The sequence below is a fragment of the Pelophylax lessonae genome, assembly GCF_965119305.1.
Source record: "Pelophylax lessonae genome assembly, chromosome: 1".
Taxonomy (NCBI): Eukaryota; Metazoa; Chordata; class Amphibia; order Anura; family Ranidae; genus Pelophylax; species Pelophylax lessonae.
Genome location: NC_138768.1, coordinates 673,335,596 through 673,360,200, shown reverse-complemented (window position 1 = coordinate 673,360,200; position 24,605 = coordinate 673,335,596). Strand labels below are relative to the sequence as shown.

Sequence of the window (24,605 nt, the reverse complement as noted above, 5' to 3'; positions counted from 1 at the left end):
GTTACCTGCGTATCACATTGTTTTTGCAGCATGAATTCTCCTGTTGTGAAGTCAATCTCCTGCTCATTTGTACCATACCTAAAAAGCAAACAATTTTCAAATTAAAAAAAAAAATTGGGCACACAAAACTGGTGCTGTGATGAAAACCCAAATAAAACAGAAGGTTCAAGCATAGGCAATGATTAGGCAAATGTACATACCATTTACCAAGAAGGCTGACAACAGCTTGAGGGTTGGGGTAATGATAGAGAGGTAGTAGTTGCACTGTTACTGGAAAGGGAGATGGGTTCTTCAGCATAACATATTTCACCTAAAACATAACACCAAAAAGTATGAAACTAAAATTCAAAGATAGGCATTTAACCCCTAAATATAAATCAAGTATTCTATTATTACGAAAGACATGTTGAGATGTAGCAATAGCAGCAAAAGTAAAATTATGAAAGTGTAGTTTAATTACCGAGTTGTTACTTAGTGCAGTTGCAGTGAAATTCACAAGATCAGGCTCAGCAATCAACTGGGGTAGAAAAACGTCTTTCTTCTGTTGGGTACTGCAGCTATTCTCTATATTCTTCCTCCTGCACACAAACAAAAACATACACTGCTCAGAAAAATTAAAGGAACATTTTGAAATCACAGATCTCAATGGGGAAAAATCTCATGCTGGAACTCTATACAGATATGGACTGGGTAATGTATTAGGAACCAAAGGATGCCACATCGTTTAATGGAAATGAAAATGAACATCCTACAGAGGACTGAATTCAAAGACACCTCAAAAATCAAAGTAAAAAAGTGATGCAGCAGACTAGTTCATTTTGCTGAAATCTCATTGCAGCAACTCAAAATGGTACTCTGTAATTTGTATGGCACTCATGTGCATGTATGCATGCCTGACAACATAAGGGCATGCTCCTAATGAGACAACGGATGGTGTCCTGGGGTATTTCTCCCAGATCTGGACCAGGGCATCACGGAGATCCTAAACAGACTTAAGTGCAACCTGGCGGCATCGGATAGACTAACACATAATGTCCCAGAGGTGTTCTATCAGATTTAGTTCAGATGAGCGTGAGGGGTTATTTAATTTTAATTCCTTTATCCTCCAGGAACTGGCTGCATACTCTCGCCACATGAGGCCGGGCATTGTCGTGCACCAGGAGGAACCCAGGACCCACTGCACCAGTGTAGGGTCTAACAATGGGTACAGGGATTTCATCCCAATACCTAATGGCAGTCAGGGTGCCATTGTCTAGACTGTAGAGGTATGTGCGTCCCTCCATGGATATGCCTCCCTAGACCATCACTTACCCACCACCAAACCGGTCATGGTGAATAATGTTACAGGCAGAAAAACATTCTCCATGGCTTCTCCAGACCCTTTCACGTCTGTCACATGCTCAGAGAGAACACTCCAAGTTCATCTGTGAAAAGCACAGGGCGCCAGTGGCGGATGTGCCAATGCTGATGTTCAATGGCAAATCGAGCTCCACGGTGCGGGGCAGTGAGCACACGGACCACTAGAGGATGTTGGGCTATCAGACCACCATTCTGAAGTCTGTTTCTGATTGTATGGTCAGAGACATTCACACAAGTGGCCTGATGGAGGTCATTTTGTAGAGCCCTGGCAGTGCTCATCCTCTTCCTCCTTGCACAAAGGAGCAGATACCGGTCCTGCTGATGGGTTAAGGACCTTCTGCGAACCTGTCAAGCTCTGCTAGAGCAACTGCCTGTCTCCTGGAATCTCCTCTATGCTCTAGAGACTGTGCTGCGAGAAACAGCAAACCTTCGGGCAATGGCACGTATTGATGTGCCATCCTGGAAGAGTTGCAATGCCTGTGCAACCTCTATAGGGTTGAGGTATCGCCTCATGCTACCAGTAGTGAGACTGACCCTAGCCAAATGCAAGTGGAAAAACAGTCAGATATAGAGAACTAGGGAATAAAATTTCGGTGGCCTCCACCTGTAAAACCATTTCTGTTTTGGAGGTCGGCTCATTGTTGCCCATCTACTGCCCCTGTTAAATATCCCAGGAGTTTCATTGACTTGATGCTATACACTGATTAAAAAGTGTTCCTTTCATTTTTTTGAGCAGTGTATATACATATCAATTTGGGTTTTACCCACTCAACAGCTTCTAGGGATGTTTAAAGGAACACTAAACAACTGGATTTCCTTATTCTTCAAACCTAATTCAAACACATATCCAGAATGTAACTTTTTTTTTTTTCATGAAATCTTTTCTTACTGTCTTTTTCTGCCTCTTTGTAACACCCTCTTTGAGATCTCCCAAACCTCTAATTTCCATGTCACTTCTATTTGTTTGGAACAAGCAGTGCAGATTAGTTGCGATTATGTGCATTGCTATATGCACACAACACATCCCATAGTCCACAGGCCCTAGTCCAACTCAGGAGTGAGCAAGAGAGCGCGTGGCAATAATCCTACATACAGTGGTACCATGGAGGAAAAAAAAAAAACCCTAACACCAAGTTGGATCTTCATAACCATTGGATTATACTGCACCCTACAGGAGTAGGACACTAGACAGAAAAAAAGTCTGGCTATGACTATGGGCAGTCCCAGGGGGTATACTCCCTCTCCCTGCTATAGGTACTCAGTTTTGTTACAAGCAGTATCAGAAGAATTACAACTCCACAGAGGGGTGGGTGCTGTGTCCGCCAATGAACATCAGAGAAATGTATTTTACGGTCAAAAGTCAAAAAATCCCACTTTCTCTTATGTTCATTGATGGACACAGCTCCTGATCTTCATAATCATTGGGACGTCCCAAAGAAGTGTTAAACATGAGGGTGGAAACAGCAAAACAATTCCCAATGCAAAACAGTAGCCAACCAAGCAACACAAGCTCAATCAAAACAGCGGGAGCTCACCTAAAAAAAAAAAAAGAATACACCCTCAAGAGGATCAGGTCCTGTAAACAGCAGCATGCAAAAACATGTGGCCAAAAGAAGCATCCGCAGATGCCAACACATCCACTTTATAGAACTTTGTGAAAGTGTGCAGTGACGATCAGGAAGCCCCCTTTCAAACCTGCATCACTGACGCCTGATGACGGAAGGCCCAGGAGGCACCAAGTGCCCGAGTAAAGTGCGCCTTGACAGGGAAAGAAGGAACTTGACCGCTGATGTAATAGGCCTGAATAACTGTCTGTCTGATCCAACTGGAAATGGTCGCAGAGGAAGCGAAAAACCCTCTGCGAGACCCATCCGTGAGCACAGATAGAAAGTCTGACTTTCTAAAAGACGCTGTAGCTGCCAGGGATACCCTAATTGCCCAGACCACATTCAAGGCATAAAACCATAAACCGTGCCACGCTAAAAAATGGGATTTTTTACTTACAATAAAATCCACCGACAAACGTAGCTGCTGCTTTAAATCATAGACGGATGAGTAATAAGCCCCTCCCACTAGGAGTGACCAGGTAGAGCCAAAGGCTTTGACACGCCAGTTTATATGCAAGCAGTGAATAATAACCAAAACCCAACTCTTCAAAGAAAAGAGGGGTGGGAGCTACGTCCGTCAGTGGACTCAGAGAAATGGATTTTATGGTAGGTAAAAAAATCCCATTTTCATATTCGTCCACCGATGGACGTAGCTGCTGCTTTAAATCATTGACGGATGGGACGTACAAAAGCAGTAACCACTGAGGGGTGGGGAAAGAACAAACTTAAAAGAATGCAATTTCCATGGCTAACATAGCCAACTATATAGCATGAAGCCCAACAAGCAACAACTGGCGCTCAATTGTAGCAAAACCATAAAGGAGAAGAAAAAGTAGACTGCTCCTTAAATGGCGGCCTGCAAACCCTTGCGGCCAAAAGATGCATCCGAGGATGCTAACACATCCCTCTGTGTTGTACAGCTATGTACAGACAACCAAGTGGCCGCCTTGCAAACCTGCATCACTGACGCTTGATGGCGGAAAGCCCAAGAGGCACTCAACGCCCACATAGAGTGAGCCGTGATAGGGAAAGGAGGAATCTTGCCCTTAAGAGAATACGCCTTCACCACAGTCTGTCTGATCCATCGAGAGATGGTTGCCGCAGAGGCAGCCTGACCCCTATGGGGTCCATCCGTATTCACAGAGAGTCAGACTTACGAAAGGACTCAGTAGTCTAGTCTCCAGATACACCCGTATCGCCCGAACCACATCCAAGCAATGCAAGGCAATTTATTTAGGATGCAAACGTTTCGGACAGAGTGACGGATGCACTATGTATTCATTCAGATGGAAGTCTGAAACCACCTAAGGAAGAAATGATGGACTAGGCCGTAACACTACCTTATACCTGTGTATTACCAGATAAGGAGAGCGGGAAGACAGCGCCGCTAGTTCAGAAAACCTGCGCGCAGAGGTGATAGCCACCAAAAAGGCAACTTTCTGCAACAAGGTGAGCAAGGAAACGTCTTATGTTCTCGAAAGGAGATTTTTGAAGAACCGATAAAGCCAGTGACTGTTAATAGAAGATTTTCCCTCAGAGGAAGTCTGCACGGGCATGCGACCTTCTGCTGAATCACATCGGCGTACCAGGATCTCCGGGTCTAAATCGGGAGCCACCAGAATACCCTCCAACTCGACCCTGCATAGCAGGCGAGATAAAAGTTTCAGCGGAGGAAACGCATAAAATTAGCCCGTTCTGGCTCCAGGGAGCCACCATGGCGTCGACCAGAGGATCCCTGGACCGAGCCACAAACTTTGAAACGTTCCTGTTTTATCTAGAGGCAAACAGGTCCACATCCGGGGTCCCCCCACCGGAGACACAGCTGGTGGAACACCTATGGATGCAGGGACCACTCTCCCTGATCCAGAGTTTGACGACTCAGGTAGTCTGCCTGCCAACTGTCTACGCCGGGAATGTACACGACGGATAGGGCTGGGACATAGTCCTCTGCCCAGAGCAGGATCTTCGCTACCTCCAGAGCCGCCAGAGCACTCCTGGTGCTCCCTTGATGATTGACATATGCCACCGCCGTGACATTGTCGGACTGGACTTGGACAGAACACTCCCTGAGATTATCCGTCCAGTGGAACAGGTCTACACACACTTGCTGGCCAGACTGGGGTGACCACTGGATCTAGATTATCCAGCCCGTTGCCCAGTCTGGCAGTTGATTGTAGATCTCACAGGAAAAATCCAGGAGAAAAATTTCTATCTGGAAAAAAAAAAAAAAAATTGCCAGGACCAGGGATCCCAGCAAGGAACTAGGTCCTTACTCCCGACTAGGCAGAAAAAAAAAAACTGAGTGCCTATAGCAGGGAGAGGGAGTATACCCCCTGGGACTGCCTATAGGTATAGCCAGACTTTTTTTCTGCCTAGTGCACTACTCCTGTAGGGGGCAGTATAACCCAATGGTTATGAAGATCAGGAGCTGTGTCGGTCAATTAACAAAAGAGAAAAGGTATTTAGCAGTTTAAGTTTAATAAAATAATTGTATTTCTATGTTTGGAGTACTGTGGGAGACCAGATCTAGTGAATGCAGGTTCTGGGTTTAGTAACACTTTCATTTACAAACTGAAACAAGCTAAACAGCAGCACATAGCTGTCTCTCACCTGCACATATCCGCATCATGCATCTTCTGAAACTTTAGATAGAGTTCAGACCCTAACTCGTAGTCTATACTCCAGGCAGACATCCCAAGGGAGAGGCTATGATGCCAGCGCACACTTTCTTCTAAAAAACAAAATACCAAAAATTGTCTGGGTAGGACTACAATTTAAAGAAATTATATGGTCACAGCATACATTTTCATTTTAGAATATTAGCATTGTAATAGCAATAGTAACATTTTTGACAGTTCAATGTAAGCTATTTATGTGACTGCCATCTGTCTACTGGTCATCTCTTTACACAACTTCCTGGATTCTCTGCATTGCCTGCAGCTTCTGCTCTGCTGTTGACTTTTGATTTCTAAAGACTATATACCCAATGGTACCTTTCTGTGACACAGCAGTGCCTGCTCAAAGAGTATAGTGTATCTGTGTCATGGAATGCCAGGAAGTAAATGTATGGGGATTTTCACAAACTTCAAGATTGCTCAGATTAATAAGTAGCTAGAATTAATTGAAATACATTGTGGATATAAAATATATGATTTTGTGGTTTGACCATAGATATACGTCAACAAACTAGCTATTCAAAGATATTATAGACACTAAAATTACAAATGAACCAACAGCCTTTCCCCCACTGCCTACTGATGAGAGCATATAAACTAAAAAATAGGATTTTGCACTTACCGTGAAATCTATTTCTCTAATGTTCATTGACAGACACAGCTCCAGATTCTTCTTAACCATTGGTTATACTGCCCCCTACAGGAGTAGGACACTAGGCAGGAAAAAACTTGACTATGCCTATGGGGAGTCCCGGGGGGTATACACCCACTCTCCGCTATAGGCACTCAGTTTTGTTGCAAGCAGTGTCAGAAGAAAGCAAATTCCAGAGGGATGGGTGCTGTGTCTGTCAATGAACATCAGAGAAATGGATTTTATGGTAGGTCAAAAATCCCATTTTCTCTTTCGTTCATTGACGGACAAAGCTCCTGATTCTTCTTAACCATTGTGACGTCCCAAAGCAGTGTCAAACATGAAGGATGGGAAACCGCAGAAAAAAATTCCCAAGTCTACACCATAGCCAACCAGGTAACATAGAGCTCAACCAGAAACACCTGAAAAAAACAATACACCCTTAAAGAGGACCAGGTCCTCTAAACAGCAGCCAGCAAAACCTTGTGGCCAAAAGAAGCATCCGCAGATGTCACCACATCCACTTTACAAAAAACTGTAAAAGTGTGCACCGACGACCAGGTGGCCACCTTGCAAACCAGCGTCACTGCCCAGGAGACAAGCACCCTAGTAGAGTGCGCCTTGACAGGGAAAGGAGGAACCTGACCCTTGATGCAATAGGCCTGAACCACCATCTGATCCATCTGGAAATGGTCGCAAAAGAAGCGGACAACTCTTTGAAAGGTCTGTCCGTGAGCACAAAGAGGGACTGACCTCCTAAAAGACTCTGTAGCTGTCAGGTACATCCTAATTGCCCGAACCACATCCAAGGCATGCAAGCCAATTTCCTTCAGATGATTAGGCCTGGGACACAGGGGAGGCCACACAATGCCTTCATTCAAATGAAAGTTAGAGACCACCTTAGGAAGAAATGACGGAAAGGGGAAAAGCACCACCTTATCCCTGGGAATCACTATAAGGTGGACAAGATAACGCCGCCAGTTCAGACACCCTGCGCGCAGAGCTGATAGCCACTAAAGGTGGCCACCTTCTAGGGCAGCGAAGAAGGGAGGCTTCTGTAGAGCTGAAAGCACCACAATAAGATTCCAGGGAGGCAACAGAGCCCGCACTGAAGGAACCAATGTCGGACACCCTGAAGAAAAGGTACGCACCAGGGAGAGTGTGGCCAAAGGTTTTGGAAAAAGACCCCCAAAAACCGACACCTAGCCCTTGATGGGACTCAAAGCCAATTTCTGTTTGTTTCTGCTCCCCCCGCCCACTGAAGGAAGGTTCAAATCTGATCATCGAGAAGGAGCGAGGATGAATCCCAAGGGACTCACACCACACAATGTAGGTCTTGCACGTACGATGGTAGATCTTCCTAGAAGTAGATTTCCTAGCTTTTAACAGCGTAGGAATCATCGACTCAGACAAACCATCATTCAGACCCTGGCGCTCAACAGCCAAGTAGTCAAAGCCAGCAGCTGTAAAGCAGGATGGAAGATTGGTCCTTGAGACAGCAGATCCTCCCTGAGAGGAAGTCCCCAAGGAGCATCGGCGCCAGCCATACCAGATCGGCGTACCAAGACCGGCGAGGCCAGTCTGGAGCCACTAGAATACTGGAATCCCTTCTGCCTGGATCCTGCACAGGAGTTGTGACAAAAGTTTGAGAGGCTGGAACGAACCGGTCAGCCCACCTTAGAATGTCGGCTACTTACCAAGCTGCCAGGACACTTCTTGTGGCCCCTTGGTGACTGATAGAGATCACGGCCGTGGCATTGTCCGAATTAAGTTGTACCGTACACCCCTGAAGACGAATTGTCCAATGAGCCAGGCAAAGTCTGATTGCAAAGTCTGATTGCTCGGAGTTCCGATACATTAATTGGCAGTCTGGACTCTGCCAGAGTCCAGACCCCCTGAGCGCATCTCTACTTAGGATGCCTTCCCACCCGGACCAGCTGGCATCCGTGGTGACAAACGTCCCGTACAGGGGGAGAAAGGATTTTACCTGTCGGAAGTGCCAGAGAACGAAGCCACCTCTAGAGACTGGGGATTCTTATCCGGTTTTACCAGAATCTCTTTTGCAGAGATCTTGTGTGGAACTGTGTAAGCAAACCGCCTCAAGGGTGGACAGCATCAGGCCCAGCACCTGCATGCAAGCCCGGAGGAATGACCGTCTGCTGAACAACAGAAGCTGAATTGCCTCCTGCAAAGTCTGGAGGTTTTTTCAGAGGAAGAAACACTCTGGCTGAGCTCAAGTCCCGAGTCAGACCCAGATAGTCCAGTTTTTGTGGACAGAACCAAAGCAGACTCCTGAAGGTTCAGAATCCAACCGAACTCCCTCAAGAGTTTCGCAGAGCAATCTCCAGTTGGCCATCAGGACAGTCAGAGACTCCGCTCACAGAAGAAAATCGTCCAGGTACCCCAGTACAGCAATCCCCAGCTGACTCAAACAATGCCAGCACCGGGGCAAACACTTATGAAGACCCGAGAAGCAGAGGTGAGACCAAGGTCACAAACTGATAATACTCCCCACCCATGGCAAAACAGAGGAAGCGCTGGTGACCAGCACATATTAGAATGTGCAGGTAGGCGTCCTTCATGTCGACAGAAGCGAGGAGAAATCCCCCTGAGGTAGCGACAACACTACCGTGTGAATGGACTTCCATGCAGAACGTCTGTACTCGCACAAAGCAGTTTAGTGCTTGAGGTCCAGAATTGCCTTCCTACCAGGGGACTGTAAAGGAGGTTTGAGTAAAAACCCCTAAAAAAACTTTCCAAAGTGAGAACCGGAACAATCACCCTTGAAGTAACAAGTCTTGCACTGCCCCAAAGAGAAGTGCAGGTTGAAAGAGAAGAACTTTTCCAGAGGATAAGACCGAACTCAATCTTATAGCCTGACCAAATAACTTAGTGGACCCACTTGTCTTGTACAAGGGAGGTCCATGGATTCGTAAACCAGCGAAGACATCCTCCTACCCCAGAAACGGATGAGGACACCCCTGCATGCAGAGGCAGCCTTGTCCGCAGGTCTGGAGGAACTCGCTCGTGGCTTGCCAGATCAAGTCCTTTTGGAACCTCTGGTGGAGGCCCTGACTTTTGATCCCTTGTCTGGAGACCCTGAGAGACGAAAAGACCTCTTATGAGGCGAGGAGAATGGCCCACGTCTACGACAGGCCTCCTTGCCCTTGGTAGCCTGCGGAAGAGGAGTACGCTTCCCCCCTGCGAGACCATTAACAATGTCATCCAAGGAAGCTCCAAACAGGCGATCCCCTACAAAGGGGAGATCAGATAAAGTCTACTTAGAAGTCTGGTCCGCAGACCAGCAGTTCAGCCAGATAATATGCCGAAGGATGACTGCTGATACCGACAGTTTAGAAATCAGAGGAGCTGCATCCAAAAAGACATGACAGATAAACTGTAGCCCCTGGACCAACTGATCTGCCAGCTCCGAAAAGACAGGAGGAAGTTGTTTCCCCTCCAGGTATTGGCATAAAAGTTTAGCCCACTCAGTCAGAGGTTGCGACACCAGGGCAATCGTAAATACCGGCCTAAGTGCCGAACCAGTCACAGTGAACATATGGCGGGCCAGAGCCTCTGACCTCCTATCAGCTGGATCTTTTAAGGCTGGGAAATTCTCAACCGGATTTAAGGTAGTGTTTTTTAACCTTTAAACCGACGAGTCCACTACAGGTAAGGACACTGCAAGCAAAAAGCACTTAGGAACCACTGCGTTTTGGACAGGAACACTGTTTTGTGGCAATATTGTCTAAGTGAGTGGACAAGGGAACATCCTTGCGGCTTTGGAGAGCCTGTTGGTGCCAAAAAGGGTCTGGCATCTCTGACGCAGCATCAGCCACAACCTCCAATTTCAGAGCGTCACGATCCGACACAGTGCATCCACCAGCGCCTTTTCATGCGCAACTAGAGGAGCAGAGGAATCATCCTCACTATCTGAGCACTCACAGTGCGTGAACGCAGACCCAGTAGGGTCACTATAAACCAAGCTCACCCGAAAACATAACAATCAGGGGAGGCCCCCACCATGATCGCGCAAAGGGGACGCCGATCAAGGGCCCACGATTGGACCACCTACTGGACCCCGCAAAAAACAAGGGGGTCACCCTCCTAGACCTCCATAGAGGGCCTAATAGGAAATAGCCTCCTTAAAAGGGGCCACCCTCCGGGATGCGGACACATAGGCAGGGTACCCTGATGGTCCCGCAGCGCTAAAAGGGGCAGATGCCCCACACAATAATGGCGGCAAGGCTGTAATTCACAAATGAAGTGCCCCCACAGCGCCACCCCTTCAGAAGGGAGGTGCCAAACTGACCAAATGACCTTGCAGCCTGCAAGCTGCGGCCTAAATTTTTGTGGAGGCCCAGCCGCAAGTGCACGGGTTCCTCAGCCCGGCAGATGCCCAAAGGCAGAGGGGGGGCTTCAACTAAACACACTGGGGCTGCCCCCCAATGGAGGCGCCTGACTTGGCCACATGGATGCGAGCCCCATCAGAGGTGACCACCCAGGGGCAGAGGAGGGGAAGGTGGATGCCCAAATGGGAGGCAGTGGTCTCAGTCACTCTCGCAGGGGACGCCTCACAAAAAGTTTCCAATGAGTAGGCCGCAAAGCCGTAGCCTAAATTTTCGACCGGATTCAGCCGCGAGAGGCGTGTACCCGCAGATGTTAAACCATCCGTCACCAACCTCCAGGATGTCAGGAAACCCTGCTCAGCTCCCTATTGCGCACCAGGAAAACCCAGTCAGCTGCAACTCCAACCAGCCCCATTAAGAGCATGTGGCAACAGCCAGCTCATAACCTCACCTAGGGAGGGGTGAAGGCCGAAAGACCCCCAGCGACCACCAACATTTTAGAGGGACTGGGGGGGGGGGGGAGAACCTGGGGGTCCCTACATCCCAGGGAGTGGCCCAAGTCCACCCCAAAACCCTCCTCTAGAGGGGGGGGGGGGCAGTTACTCACGATACCAGGAACCATGCGGGCACCGCTTCAGAAAGAAACCCCTCGCCATCTAAATGGGGGGCTACCGGCTAGGAGGAAATGCTGGGACTCAGACCGAAGCCAGTTCGAATGCGCCCTAATGAGACATTTAACTCGCAGGCCAACCCTCATCCAGTCGGGCTATGTCGCGGCCGACCTAGCGCAGAGCTGCAGTCTGCATGCACTCGCTGGCCAAATTGGGGGGACCCTAAGGATCTAGATTACCCAGTTTGTCACCCAGTCCGGCACTTGATTGTAGTTAACAGGAACAAAATTATAAAAAGGGGGGAAAATTCCATTTAAAAATAAAAAATTGCCAGAACCAGAGATCCCAGCAAGGAACTAGATCCTTACTCCTGACTAGGCAGAAAAAGTGCCTATAGCTGAGAGTGAGTGTATACCCCCTGGGACTGCCCATAGGTGTAGTCAAGCTTTTTCCTGCCTATTGTCCTACTCCTGTAGGGGGGCAGTATAACCAATGGTTAAGAAGAATCAGCAGCTGCGTCTGTCAATGAACGAAAGAGAAAGCTCCTTTTTTAAAAACAGTTATAAGATTAAAAGAATGGGCAGATTCTCTGTTGGCTGACGTCACAGTACTGGTCCAGGCTCTGGAAGGATATCAACAATGTTAACCAGCGCGCCACTGAGCCTGACCCAATGGCTTTTGTCCCCTCTTCAGCCAGACGCACTAGTGAGCACTTGTGGTGCAGAGCTGACTGAGAACTGAGTTAATCAGCGGTCATGCAATAACTCAGTTCTCAGCCTTCTAGCCAGCAGGAGGACACCCGCAATAGCATAGCGATGCTGCAGCCATACAGGTGAGCATGAAAGTTTTTTTTTATTTTAACATAATCCCACACTTCACCTTGAAAGCAGTATAAAACCCAAAAATAAACATTTATTACATTGCACCTTACAAATTCTTAGATATGGAGTCTGCAATAATTTTTTTTTACCTTATTTTAACCTGGTGATCTGCCCAGTAGGTCTGTTTATTCAATTTACTTTAACAGACCAAGCTGTTCAGACAAAGTAGTAATTAGAGGGTTTAGATAAACCATTTAACACTTACAGTGGTCAGCTTTTATTCATTTATATAAAAAATGGATTGCGATGACACGCCTGGATAAGCTACAGTATTATTGCAAGCTTTTTATAGCAAACCTTTTGATTTCCTCTGGACCAGGTGGGGCTGCAAGACCTTGTTGCAGAGGTCGACTCCACCCATGTATTTTTTTGTATACATTAACACAGAGGCTTTTGTAAGGGTGCCAGGAAAACAGACCACACAAAGATGCAATTTATTAGGACAACAACAATAAACGCACAGCAAGAGCGAAGACCAAAATCAGGAACAGCCAGGGTGAAGTCCAGAAGCGGGTAGTCATTCAAGCCAGGGTCGGGTCCAATAGCGCGTAGTCTGCCAATGCCGGATAATCTGCCGATGCAGGATCGAGAGCCAGGAAAGTCGTCAGCCAAGCCAGGTCATGCACGAAGAAACACGGAGAACAGAAGACTGCTAGCAGTGATGCACCTTGGAGCACAAACACAAGGGCAAGGACTGCAAGGTATTAGGCGATATATAGTCCGGTGTGCAACATCATCACTGAGCAGGCAAGTGATGATGCAAACAGAGTTTATAAGAGACCGCACTCTGCCTATGTCCAAGATGGCTGCCAACAGGAAGGCAAGGAAAGACCTCGACAGTACCCTTCCCTTAATGGCCCCTCTGCGAAGTAAAAAATGGGTTTCTGAGGAAAGCAAGCGTGGAAAGCGCAGAGAAGGGCGGGAGCATGAACATCAGTGGAGGGAACCCAGGAGCGCTCCTCAGGACCATAACACTTCCAGTGCACCAGGTATTGAACCTGACCTTGGAATAGACGAGAATCCAAGAGGCTAACCTCATTCTCTGCATGATTGCCCACAGGAATGGGACGAGGGTCAGGAAGTGAAGTATAGCGATTGCAAACTAGAGGCTTCAAAAGTGACACGTGAGACACTAGAAATACGCATGCCAGGAGGAAGCTCAAGGACATAGGCCACGGGTTCACCTTGTGGAGAATGTGAAAAGGCCCAACAAAACGAGGTGCCAGTTTAGGAATGGGCACCCTGAGGTTGAGATTACAGGTCCACAACCACACCCTCCCGCCGACCTGGTACGAAGAAGCAGATAAACGTCTGCCTGGAGCTTTTGACGCTGTGCAGAGACCCGTAAAGACTCTTGAATCTGCACTCCAAGAGGAACGGAGGGCACGAAGATTATCCTCCACAACTGGGATGTCCGGTGGCGAGAACGACTCAGGCAACACAATGGGTTGGAACCCATAATTGGCCATGAATGGAGTCATTCTGGAAGACAAGTTGATGGCACAGTTCCTGGCAAACTCTGCCCAGGGTAGCAGATCAACCCAATTGTCCTGATGGTAAGAGATATAGCAGCAGAGAAATTGCTCCAGAGCTTGAGTGGAACGCTCAGCGGCACCATTGGACTGCGGATGGTCGGCCATGGAGAAGGAGAGTTGAATACCCAACTGGGAGCAAAAGGCGCGCCAGAACCTGGAGACAAACTGGCTCCCATGGTCCAAGACAATCCCCTTACGCAACCCCTGTAAGCGGAAAACCTCCCTGGCAAACACAGAGGCAAGCTCCTGAGAGGTAGGCAGCCGCTTAAACAGAACAGAGTGGCACATTTTGAAGAACAGGTCAACAACCATGAGGATAACCATGTAATCTCGAGACATGGGAAGTTCCACAATAAAATCTATGGCCAGGTGAGACGAGGGACACTCCCCATTGGAAATGGGATGCAGTAGACCCAAGGGAAAGGGGCTGCGGAGATTTGTTCTGGGCACAGACCAAACAAGCAGCCACATACACAGCAACATCAGTGCGGAGAGATGGCCACCAGAACTGATGGGAAATAGCCCATCAGTGGTATGTGCGCAACAGTCTGATGTACAACCCCTCAGGTACAAAACATTTGCCAGCAGGTCTCCCTGTGGGAGCATCAGGTTGGGCAGCCAAGATCTGTTCCCCAAGAACAGAGGTTAAGTTGGTGCAGGTGGTAGCCAGGATGTGATCCAAAAGGTATAACCGGTGTCGGCACAGTCCTCCCTGGACAACTCAGAACACTGGCGAGACAAGGCATCAGGTTTAACATTCTTTACCATTCTCTGGCAAATAGGAGACCACATAATTAAAACGAGACAAGAATAAGGCCCATTTGGTTTAACGGGGTGTGAGCCTCTTGGCCTCCGAGAGATACGTCAGATTCTTATGATTGGTGAGAATGAGAACTGGAACCACAGAACCTTCAAGCAATTGTCTCCACTCCTTGAGAGCCAGAATAATGGCCAAGAGCTCTCTGCCTCCAATCTCGTAATTGCATTCAGATGGAGACAGCTTCTTGGAGTAGAACCCACAAGGAAGTAAGGGCCCACCAGGCGTCCGACGCTAAGAGACAGGAGGGCGCCTACTCCCATCTCAGAGGCATCCACCTCTAGGACAAAGGGAAAACCAGGATTCGGATGAGACAGAATAGGAGCCAAAGTGAAAGCAGACTTGAAGCCCTCGAAAGCTTGGAAGGCAGCAGGCATCAAACTGTGGGGATCGTTACCCTTTTTGGTCATATCGGAGATAGGTTTGGCCAAAGAGGAAAAGTTCCTGATAAATTTCTGATAGTAGCTGGCAAACCCATGAAAATGCTGAATGGAACGGAGACCACTAGCGCGAGGCCATTGTAGAACAGCCAAAACCTTCTGAGGGTCCATGGAGAACCCTTTAGCAGAAATTATGTAGCCAAAAAAGGCAACCTGAGACAGGTGGAATTCACATTTCTCAAGCTTACAGAAAAGCTCATTCTCACGCAACCGCTGCAGCACTCGTCTGACATCCAGGTAGTGTGGTTCAATGGAGTCCGAGTAAATCAAGATGTTGTCCAAATAGACTACCACGCATTGCTGCTGCAACATATCACAAAATACATCATTGATGAACTCCTGGAAGACAGCGGGCGCATTGCAAAAGCCAAAGGACATCACTAGATTTCCGTAATGACCGGTTCTGGTATTAAAACGCAGTCTTTCACTCATCCCCCTCCTTGATCCTTACGGGGTTATACGCGGCCCTTAGGTCAAGCTTGGTAAAGTTGGTTATGATCAAACAATTCAGTAACCAACGGAATCGGGTATGCATTTTTGACCGTGATGCGATTGAGGCCCCTATAATTAATCAATGCACAACTAGAGATCGACCGATTATCGGCAAAACCAATATATCGGGTTCCGATATGCACTTTCCCCGATATATCAGAATCGGCCTCTGAAGTTACCGATATTGCCGATATTTTCGTGACGTCATTGCGTGTGTTGCGCTGCACACGTTCTGCCTTCTAAGACCGCCTCCCACGCCTGCACGGCCCATACGTGACGGAATTTCACAGTGCGCTGCACACGTTCAGCCTTCCCATGCCTCAGACAGCCTCGTGTGCCCTGTGCAGAAAACTGCAGTCCGGTCACGGTGCCAGCCATCCACCTACAGGCCCTGGCCTCAGCCACCCACCACAGAGTGCCAGCCGCCAGCAAACCGACCCACAACAGGACAGGGTGCTAGCCGTCAGCATCCAGCCCCCCACCCCACAACAGGGTGCCAGCTCCCAGCCACCCACCCCACAACAGGGTTCCAGCGAGCAAAAAAGCCACCCAGATGACCCCAAGCCAGCCACCCACCACAGTGTTCCGGTAAGCAAGCAACCCACAACAGGGTGACACCAAGCAAGCCACCCACCACAGTGTTCCAGCAAGCAAACCACCCACAACAGAGTGACACCAAGCCAGCCACCCACCACAGTGTTCCAGTAAGCCAGCCACCCATAACAGGGTGACACCAAGCCAGCCACCCACCACAGTGTTCCAGCAAGCCAGCCACCCACCACAGTGTTCCAGCAAGCCAGCCACCCACCACAGTGTTCCAGCAAGCCAGCCACCCACCACAGTGTTCCAGCAAGCCAGCCACCCACCACAGTGTTCCAGCAAGCCAGCCACCCACCACAGTGTTCCAGCAAGCCAGCCACCCATCACAGTGTTCCAGCAGCCAGCCACCCATAACAGGGTGACACCAAGCCAGCCACCAACCACAATGTGTCCAGCAAGCCAGCTACCCACACAGTGTTCCAGCAAGCCAGCCACCCATCACAGTGTTCCAGCAGCCAGCCACCCACCACAGTGTTCCAGCAAGCCAGCCACCCACCAATCAAAGTGTTCCAGCGAGCCAGCCAGCCACCCACCACAGTGTTCCAGCAAGCCAGCCAGCCACCCACCACAGTGTTCCAGCAAGCCAGCTAGCCACCCACCACAGTGTTCCAGCAAGCCAGCCACCCACCACAGTGTTCCAGCAAGCCAGCCAGCCACCCACCACAGTGTTCCAGCAAGCCAGCCAGCCACCACAGTGTTCCAGTAAGCCAGCTAGCCACCCACCACAGTGTTCCAGCAAGCCAGCTAGCCACCCACCACAGTGTTCCAGCAAGCCAGCTAGCCACCCACCACAGTGTTCCAGCAAGCCAGCTAGCCACCCACCACAGTGTTCCAGCAAGCCAGCTAGCCACCCACCACAGTGTTCCAGCAAGCCAGCCAGCCACCCACCACAGTGTTCCAGCAAGCCAGTCACCCACCACGGTGTTCCAGCAAGCCAGCCACCCACCACAGTGTTCCAGCAAGCCAGCCACCCACCAATCAAAGTGTTCCAGCGAGCCAGCCAGCCACCCACCACAGTGTTCCAGCAAGCCAGCCACCCACCCACCACAGTGTTCCAGCAAGCCAGCTAGCCACCCACCACAGTGTTCCAGCAAGCCAGCCACCCACCACAGTGTTCCAGCAAGCCAGCCAGCCACCCACCACAGTGTTCCAGCAAGCCAGCCAGCCACCACAGTGTTCCAGTAAGCCAGCTAGCCACCCACCACAGTGTTCCAGCAAGCCAGCTAGCCACCCACCACAGTGTTCCAGCAAGCCAGCTAGCCACCCACCACAGTGTTCCAGCAAGCCAGCTAGCCACCCACCACAGTGTTCCAGCAAGCCAGCTAGCCACCCACCACAGTGTTCCAGCAAGCCAGCCAGCCACCCACCACAGTGTTCCAGCAAGCCAGTCACCCACCACGGTGTTCCAGCAAGCCAGCCACCCACCACAGTGTTCCAGCAAGCCAGCCACCCACCACAGTGTTCCAGCAAGCCAGCCACCCATAACAGGGTGACACCAAGCCAGCCACCAACCACAATGTGTCCAGCAAGCCAGCTACCCACACAGTGTTCCAGCAAGCCAGCCACCCATCACAGTGTTCCAGCAGCCAGCCACCCACCACAGTGTTCCAGCAAGCCAGCCACCCACCAATCAAAGTGTTCCAGCGAGCCAGCCAGCCACCCACCACAGTGTTCCAGCAAGCCAGCCAGCCACCCACCACAGTGTTCCAGCAAGCCAGCTAGCCACCCACCACAGTGTTCCAGCAAGCCAGCCACCCACCACAGTGTTCCAGCAAGCCAGCCAGCCACCCACCACAGTGTTCCAGCAAGCCAGCCAGCCACCACAGTGTTCCAGTAAGCCAGCTAGCCACCCACCACAGTGTTCCAGCAAGCCAGCTAGCCACCCACCACAGTGTTCCAGCAAGCCAGCTAGCCACCCACCACAGTGTTCCAGCAAGCCAGCTAGCCACCCACCACAGTGTTCCAGCAAGCCAGCTAGCCACCCACCACAGTGTTCCAGCAAGCCAGCCAGCCACCCACCACAGTGTTCCAGCAAGCCAGTCACCCACCACGGTGTTCCAGCAAGCCAGCCACCCACCACAGTGTTCCAGCAAGCCAGCCACCCACCAATCAAAGTGTTCCAGCGAGCCAGCCAGCCACCCACCACAGTGTTCCAGCAAGCCAGCCACCCACCCACCACAGTGTTCCAGCAAGCCAGCTAGCCACCCACCACAGTGTTCCAGCAAGCCAGCCACCCACCACAGTGTTCCAGCAAGCCAGCCAGCCACCCACCACAGTGTTCCAGCAAGCCAGCCAGCCACCACAGTGTTCCAGTAAGCCAGCTAGCCACCCACCACAGTGTTCCAGCAAGCCAGCTAGCCACCCACCACAGTGTTCCAGCAAGCCAGCTAGCCACCCACCACAGTGTTCCAGCAAGCCAGCTAGCCACCCACCACAGTGTTCCAGCAAGCCAGCTAGCCACCCACCACAGTGTTCCAGCAAGCCAGCCAGCCACCCACCACAGTGTTCCAGCAAGCCAGTCACCCACCACGGTGTTCCAGCAAGCCAGCCACCCACCACAGTGTTCCAGCAAGCCAGCCACCCACCACAGTGTTCCAGCAAGCCAGCCACCCACCCACCACAGTGTTCCAGCAAGCCAGCCACCCACCCACCACAGGGTGACACCAAGCCAGCCACCCACCACAGGGTGACACCAAGCCACCCACCCACCACAGGGTGACACCAAGCCAGCCACCCACCACAGGGTGACACCAAGCCAGCCACCCACCACAGGGTGACACCAAGCCAGCCACCCACCACAATGTTCCAGCAAGCCAGTCACCCACTCACAACAGGGTGACACCAAGCCAGCCACACTGCCAGGCGTCAGCCACCAACCCACAAGGGTGCCAGCAACTCAGCAAGCCATCCACACTGCCAGGCATCAGCCATCGACCCACAACAGGGTGACAGTAGCCAGCCACCCCACAACAGGGTGCCAGCAAGCAAGCCACCCACACTGCCAGGCGTCAGCCACCAACCCACAACATGGTGCCAGCAAGCCACCCACACCGCCAGGCGTCAGCCACCAACCCACAACAGGGTGCCAGCAAGCCGCCCACACCGCCAGGCGTCAGCCACCGACCGATCCACAACAGGGTGCCAGCAAGCCATTTTTTTTACTTTTTTGTGTCTTTCAAATTGCAATGGAGATGGATGAGGAGAGAAAAAGTAAAAGTGTGGTCTGGGACTATTTCTCGTTTTAACACATGCACAAACAATATAAGCATAGGATCAGTAACTGCAAAAAACAAAAATACGTCAAATCTTTGGGCCCATCTAAGAGTTCATCATATTGAATTATATCTTGCAGCACAGAAAAAACATAATGAATGTCAATGTGATTTTAAAATACCTCCTCCGCTATCCCAGGCAACAATAACAAACATATGTTTCTGGAAAAAAAAAAAAAAAAAAACAGGTGTCACTGTCTAGATTCAGATGGAAGATCCCATCTGCTGGACAGAGTAATCACAGAGATCACGGTCACTGATAACCAGCCATTTACAATGGTGTCTGAATCAGGATTTAAGCGGTTTATGTCCATACTTGAGCCAAGCTACACACTGAAGAGTGAGAAGTATTATTGAACCAAAATGCTGGGAAAGATTCACCAAAAGGTTGTTGACAAAGTAAAGGCTATGCTACAACCAGAGAATGCTGGCAACTCACTCATTCATGACTGACTGCTCACAGAGTCACTAATGATTCTTATGCCCCATACACACGTGCAGATTATCTGAAGACTTTTGTCTTCAGATTTACCTTTTCTATGTAGTGCAAGGGCCTGCCGGATTGCATACAAATTGAAAGTGTTTAGGTTTGACCTCATATTATATGGTTTTGGTAAGTCTACAGACAAAAGTCTTCAGATAATCTGCACGTGTGTACGGGGCATTACATGCCACTTCATTGACAGCGGATGGGACAAAAAGGCAATTGGTGTTGAATACAAAAGTGATGCAAGAATCCCACACTGAGTACAGTAGAGAAATGTTTCTAGGCATGCTTGAAAACTGGGGAATCAACAAAGACCGAGTGATGCTTGTGCTACTTCGAGACAGTGGAGCAAACATGCGGAAAGGAAGGAGGCTTGCTGATATGTCATACCTCAGTGTTATGGCACACAACACCCTCCAACTTTCAAATGATGGTCTGTCAAGCCAAAGAGCTTTGATTGATATAGGTTTTGAGAAGCATGAAGAGATTAAAAATGTTGTGCTTGCAAGTCTTTTAAATCCTTGATAAAAGAACCATGCTTTCTCTTCTGAAGATGTATTGGCAAAGGCAAAACAATGGCTGACAGAAGATATTCAACAGGAGGTGCAGGAGGTTCCAGCCGAAACGACAAGTCCCGATCACTATTTTTATAATATGAAAGAGCAGCATGCTGCAAAAACAGGAAAATGCCCAAAATATATCAACGAACAGAAGAGAATCTTCTTCATTGTGGTCGAATTAATCAGGACATTTTCAGTGTTTTATTGGGGCCTCATGCAGAGGATTTAATTTCTTCTAAATCTCCAATAATGAGCCTGGATGATGAACTTCATCTCAATTTCAAGGAACCAGTATTTGACAGAAGAAGTCATCCTCTTCAGTGGTGGAAAAAAAAATGAGGCACGCTACAAAATACTTGCTTCCCACGCTAGAAGATACCTCTCTCTCTGCTTCTCTATCCTCCATTCCTCCTGTGCATGTTTATGAAGTGGCAGCATTATATGAACAAAACATAAGCCCTTTAACAGGTGACCATGGACATGCTGAAATGCTCCGCTTTCTGCAGTATAATGTTTTTCTACTTAAGTTGGAGTATTGAAAAGAGTAGTGTCCACTCAAATCCACCGTCTAGCTTTTTTCTAGCAGTTTTGCACTGACTGCAGTAGTTGCAGTGAGTGCCCTACTGCAGCGGTAGTCCACTGACTCCAATCCACTGTCTAGCTTTTGCCTAGCTATTTTTCTAGCAGTTTTGCACTGACTGCAGTAGTTGCAGTGAGTGCCCTACTGCAGAGGTAGTCCACTAACTCCAATCCAATCCACTGTCTAGCTGTTGCCTAGCTTTTTTTCTAGCAGTTTTGCACTGACTGCAGTAAATCATTGCAGTGAGTGCACTACTGCAGAGGTAGTCCACTGACTACAATTCAATCCACTGTCTAGCTGTTGCCTAGCTTTTTTTCTAGCAGTTTAGCACTGACTGCAGTAGTTGCAGTGGTGCCCTACTGCAGAGGTAGTCCACTGACTCCAATCCAATCCACTGTGTAGCTGTTGCTTAGCTTTTTTTAATAGCAGTTTTGGACTGACTGCAGTAAATCATCGCAGTGAGTGAGTCCAACTCCAATCCACTGTCTAGCTGTTGTCTAGCTTTTTTTCTAGCAGTTTTGCACTGACTGCAGTAGTTGCAATGAGTGCCCTACTGCAGAGGTAGTCCACTGACTCCAATCTAATCCACTGTCTAGCTGTTGCCTAGCTTTTCTTCTAGCATTTTTGCACTGACTGCACTGCAGTAGTGATTTAAAATGATTGCAGTGAGTGAGTGCATTACTGCAGCAGTTTATTATGCACAATCAGATGATGAGAAACCATTGTCCCTGCAAGTGCACTTTTCCTTGCAGTTAAGGTGTGAAGAACGAGCCCTTAATGTTAAAAATGTTAATAGATAAAGATTAACATGTTTGATTAACAGATTTGTGTCGAAATTTATGTTTATTTTGCAAAATTTTGAAAAGTGCAAAAATATCGGCCAATACCGATATGCGATGGCCAAAATATCTATCTGTTTCGGTAACGAAAAACAGATATCGGCCAATCACTAGTCCCAACTCAACCCCCTTCTTTACAAATAAAAAAAACCAGCACTCGCTGAGTAAGTGAACTTGCGAATGTGCCTCCGGGCAATCCACCACGTACTCCTCCTTATTCTCCGCAACAGAGAGAGGATAAACCCTGCCACGAGGGGGAATGGCACCAGGTTGCAAGTCGATGGCAAAATGGTACGGATGAGGAGGGAGAGTACCAGCACGCGCCTTGTCAAATACATCTTGATACTCATGATATCCAGTAGGCAACACTGAATCCGAGGAGGTACAAAAGTACCTTAACAGTCCTATGGATACAAACAGCGCCACACTGTGGAGACCAAGAGAGGATATCGACCAACTGCCAATCAAAGGTCAGATTGGGTTTCTGAAGTCAAGGGTAACCCAAAACAACAGTGTGGGGATGATATATTCTTGAAACAGATTGACTCCCTGTGAACAGCCTCTATCACCATGTCAACCGGAACAGTCTCGTGGGTAACCTAACCCGGTTGCAGGGGTCGGCCATCAATCGCCTCGATGACTAGTGGAGAAACACGAGGCAGCAAGGGTATGGAATTTGCAGAAGCAAACTTACTGTAAAAGTAACCGCAAGCACCAGAGTCTACCAACACCTGAGTAACCACCGAACCTACTGCCCAGGAGAGGACAACTGTGATTAGCGGTTTATCTTTACGGGAAACCAGGGACGAGGAAATTCCACCTAAAATCTGCCCCCGACAGGACTTTAGGTGCGAGTGTTTCCCGGACGGGTAGGACAAGATTTCAGGAAATGCCCAGTAAGACGGCAATACAGACACCGGCCCTCCCTCCTCCTAAAGGCCCGATCAGCCTCTGAAAGGCGAGTAAACCCCAGCTGCATGGGTTCACAGCCAGACGCACCATCCTCAGGAGGTGTGGGAGGAATGGGTGGGGAAGAGAACATAGGAGCCAATCTCTTAGGAGGCCTCCGCAGGCGCTCCTTAAATGATGGTCCCTCCCTGAGCCTGGTATCGATCAAAATCAGGAAAGATAGGAGAGCCTTGAGCTCGTCAGGGAGATCCTTGTCCACAATCTCGATCTTCAATGCATCGGAGAGACCCATGAGAGAAAACAGACACCAGATCCTCATTATTTCAGCCCACCTCTGCCACCAGGGTACCGAATTCGATGGCATACTCGGCAACGGCTCATATACCCTGTTGAATGAACAGGAGCAGCTTAGCAGCAGAGGCAGAGCAAGCAGGCACATTGAACATCCTACGAAAGGAGGCAACAAAACTCGGGTAATCGAGAATCACAGGAATATTGTTCTACCATAAGGGATTCGCCCCGGCCAAGGCCTTGACAGAGCAACGTGATTGGGTAGCCCACCTTGGGAACCTGTCAGAGGGGAACACCTGAGGAACCATCTCAAAATAAATGCCCACTTGGTTTAGGAAGTCACGACACTGACTCAGTTCACTCCCATAGCGCTGCGGGAGGGGGGCTGAACCAGTCATCCCTCTGGTAACAGGACTCCAGGAGCGACAACAGGAGCAGCAGCAGGAGGGACCACCAGCCTAGCAGCACCAGGAGCAAGGTGTGCTGTGCATTCAAGCAACGTCTGCAACGCCTGAGCGAAGTGACCCAAAAGGTGATCTTGTTGATTAAGCCTGGTAACCAGCATGGGGAGAGTAGGAGCACCTGCATCATCAGGATTCATGATACTTGTGTACTGTCAGGGTGCCAGGAAACCAAACCACACGAAGATGCAAGTAAAATAAAGCAGTTTATTAGGGCAAAAGCAATAAACACACAGCAAGAGTGAGGAGTGAAATTAGGAATAGCCGGGGTCAAGTCCAGAAGCGGGTAGTCATCCAAGCCAGGATAGTCTGCCCATGCGGGGTCGTCTGTCGATGCAGGATCGAGAGCCAGGAATGTCGTCAGCCAAGTCAGGTCATGCACGGAGGAACACGGAAAATAGAAGACTGCTAACAGTGATGCACCTTGAAGCACAAACATAAGGGCAAGGACTGCAAGGTATCAGGGGATATATATAGTAAGGTGTGCAACATCATCACTGAGAGACGCCCAGGCAGCAGGCAAATGATCATACAAACAGAGTTTATAAGACACAGCAGTCTGCTCATGTCCAAGATGGCTGTCAACAGGAAGGAAAGGTAAGACCTTGACAGGCTTTTTCTTTCTGTGTAGCTGACCCCTGTTCTGTTACAGCCACTGTACCCTCTAGGTGGATCGTTGTTCGCATATACAAAGTTTTTTCTGTCTGCGAATTTGATGGGCATGATTTCCTCCGGTTGGTAACCGAGCAGTATGTGGTTTTTCCACATGGTCCCATGAATGCAGCATTAGGAGATCTAAAAAGCAGCACCAGAATAGGTGTACTAATTGTGCACAAAGTTGGTAGCCTTGATGGAGAAGAGGTTGAATGAGCTGCCAACGTGTCCCATTGACTTCAAGATTGTCTGGTTAGCCCTGGGAGATGGATTTATGCTGTCCCATCCTTGATAGATTTTTTAAAATCTGATTGTATATGTGCTTTCATACAGTTTGTAAATGTTTATGCTATATTGGGCTTGTTTGGATGGTATGAAATGCCTAAATGCAGTCGGCATTTAAAATACTTTAGGGATTCATCAACTAAGTAATTTTTCGGGGGTAAAAACTGCTAAAATAAAAAACAAAACAAAACATTTAGGGGCTGTTAATTTGAACTGGTAGTCATTTCTGGGGGTCACCTCTTTGGAAATGCTGGGAGTTACCATTAAAAT

The 24,605-nt window shown here is 49.0% G+C and overlaps 1 protein-coding gene across 1 annotated transcript in view; it reads right to left on the bottom strand.

Moving 5' to 3' along the window:
• TMEM131L (transmembrane 131 like) overlaps positions 1-24,605 on the bottom strand; it is a 267,525-nt gene that overhangs the window by 111,279 nt on the left and 131,641 nt on the right. The window contains exons 16-19 of the mRNA XM_082263743.1: positions 5,577-5,697; positions 461-578; positions 201-310; positions 6-78 (exon numbers count right to left, since the gene is read on the bottom strand). Of these exons, the coding sequence (XP_082119869.1) occupies positions 6-78; positions 201-310; positions 461-578; positions 5,577-5,697 (422 nt within the window). The remainder of the gene's footprint in view (positions 1-5; positions 79-200; positions 311-460; positions 579-5,576; positions 5,698-24,605) is intronic.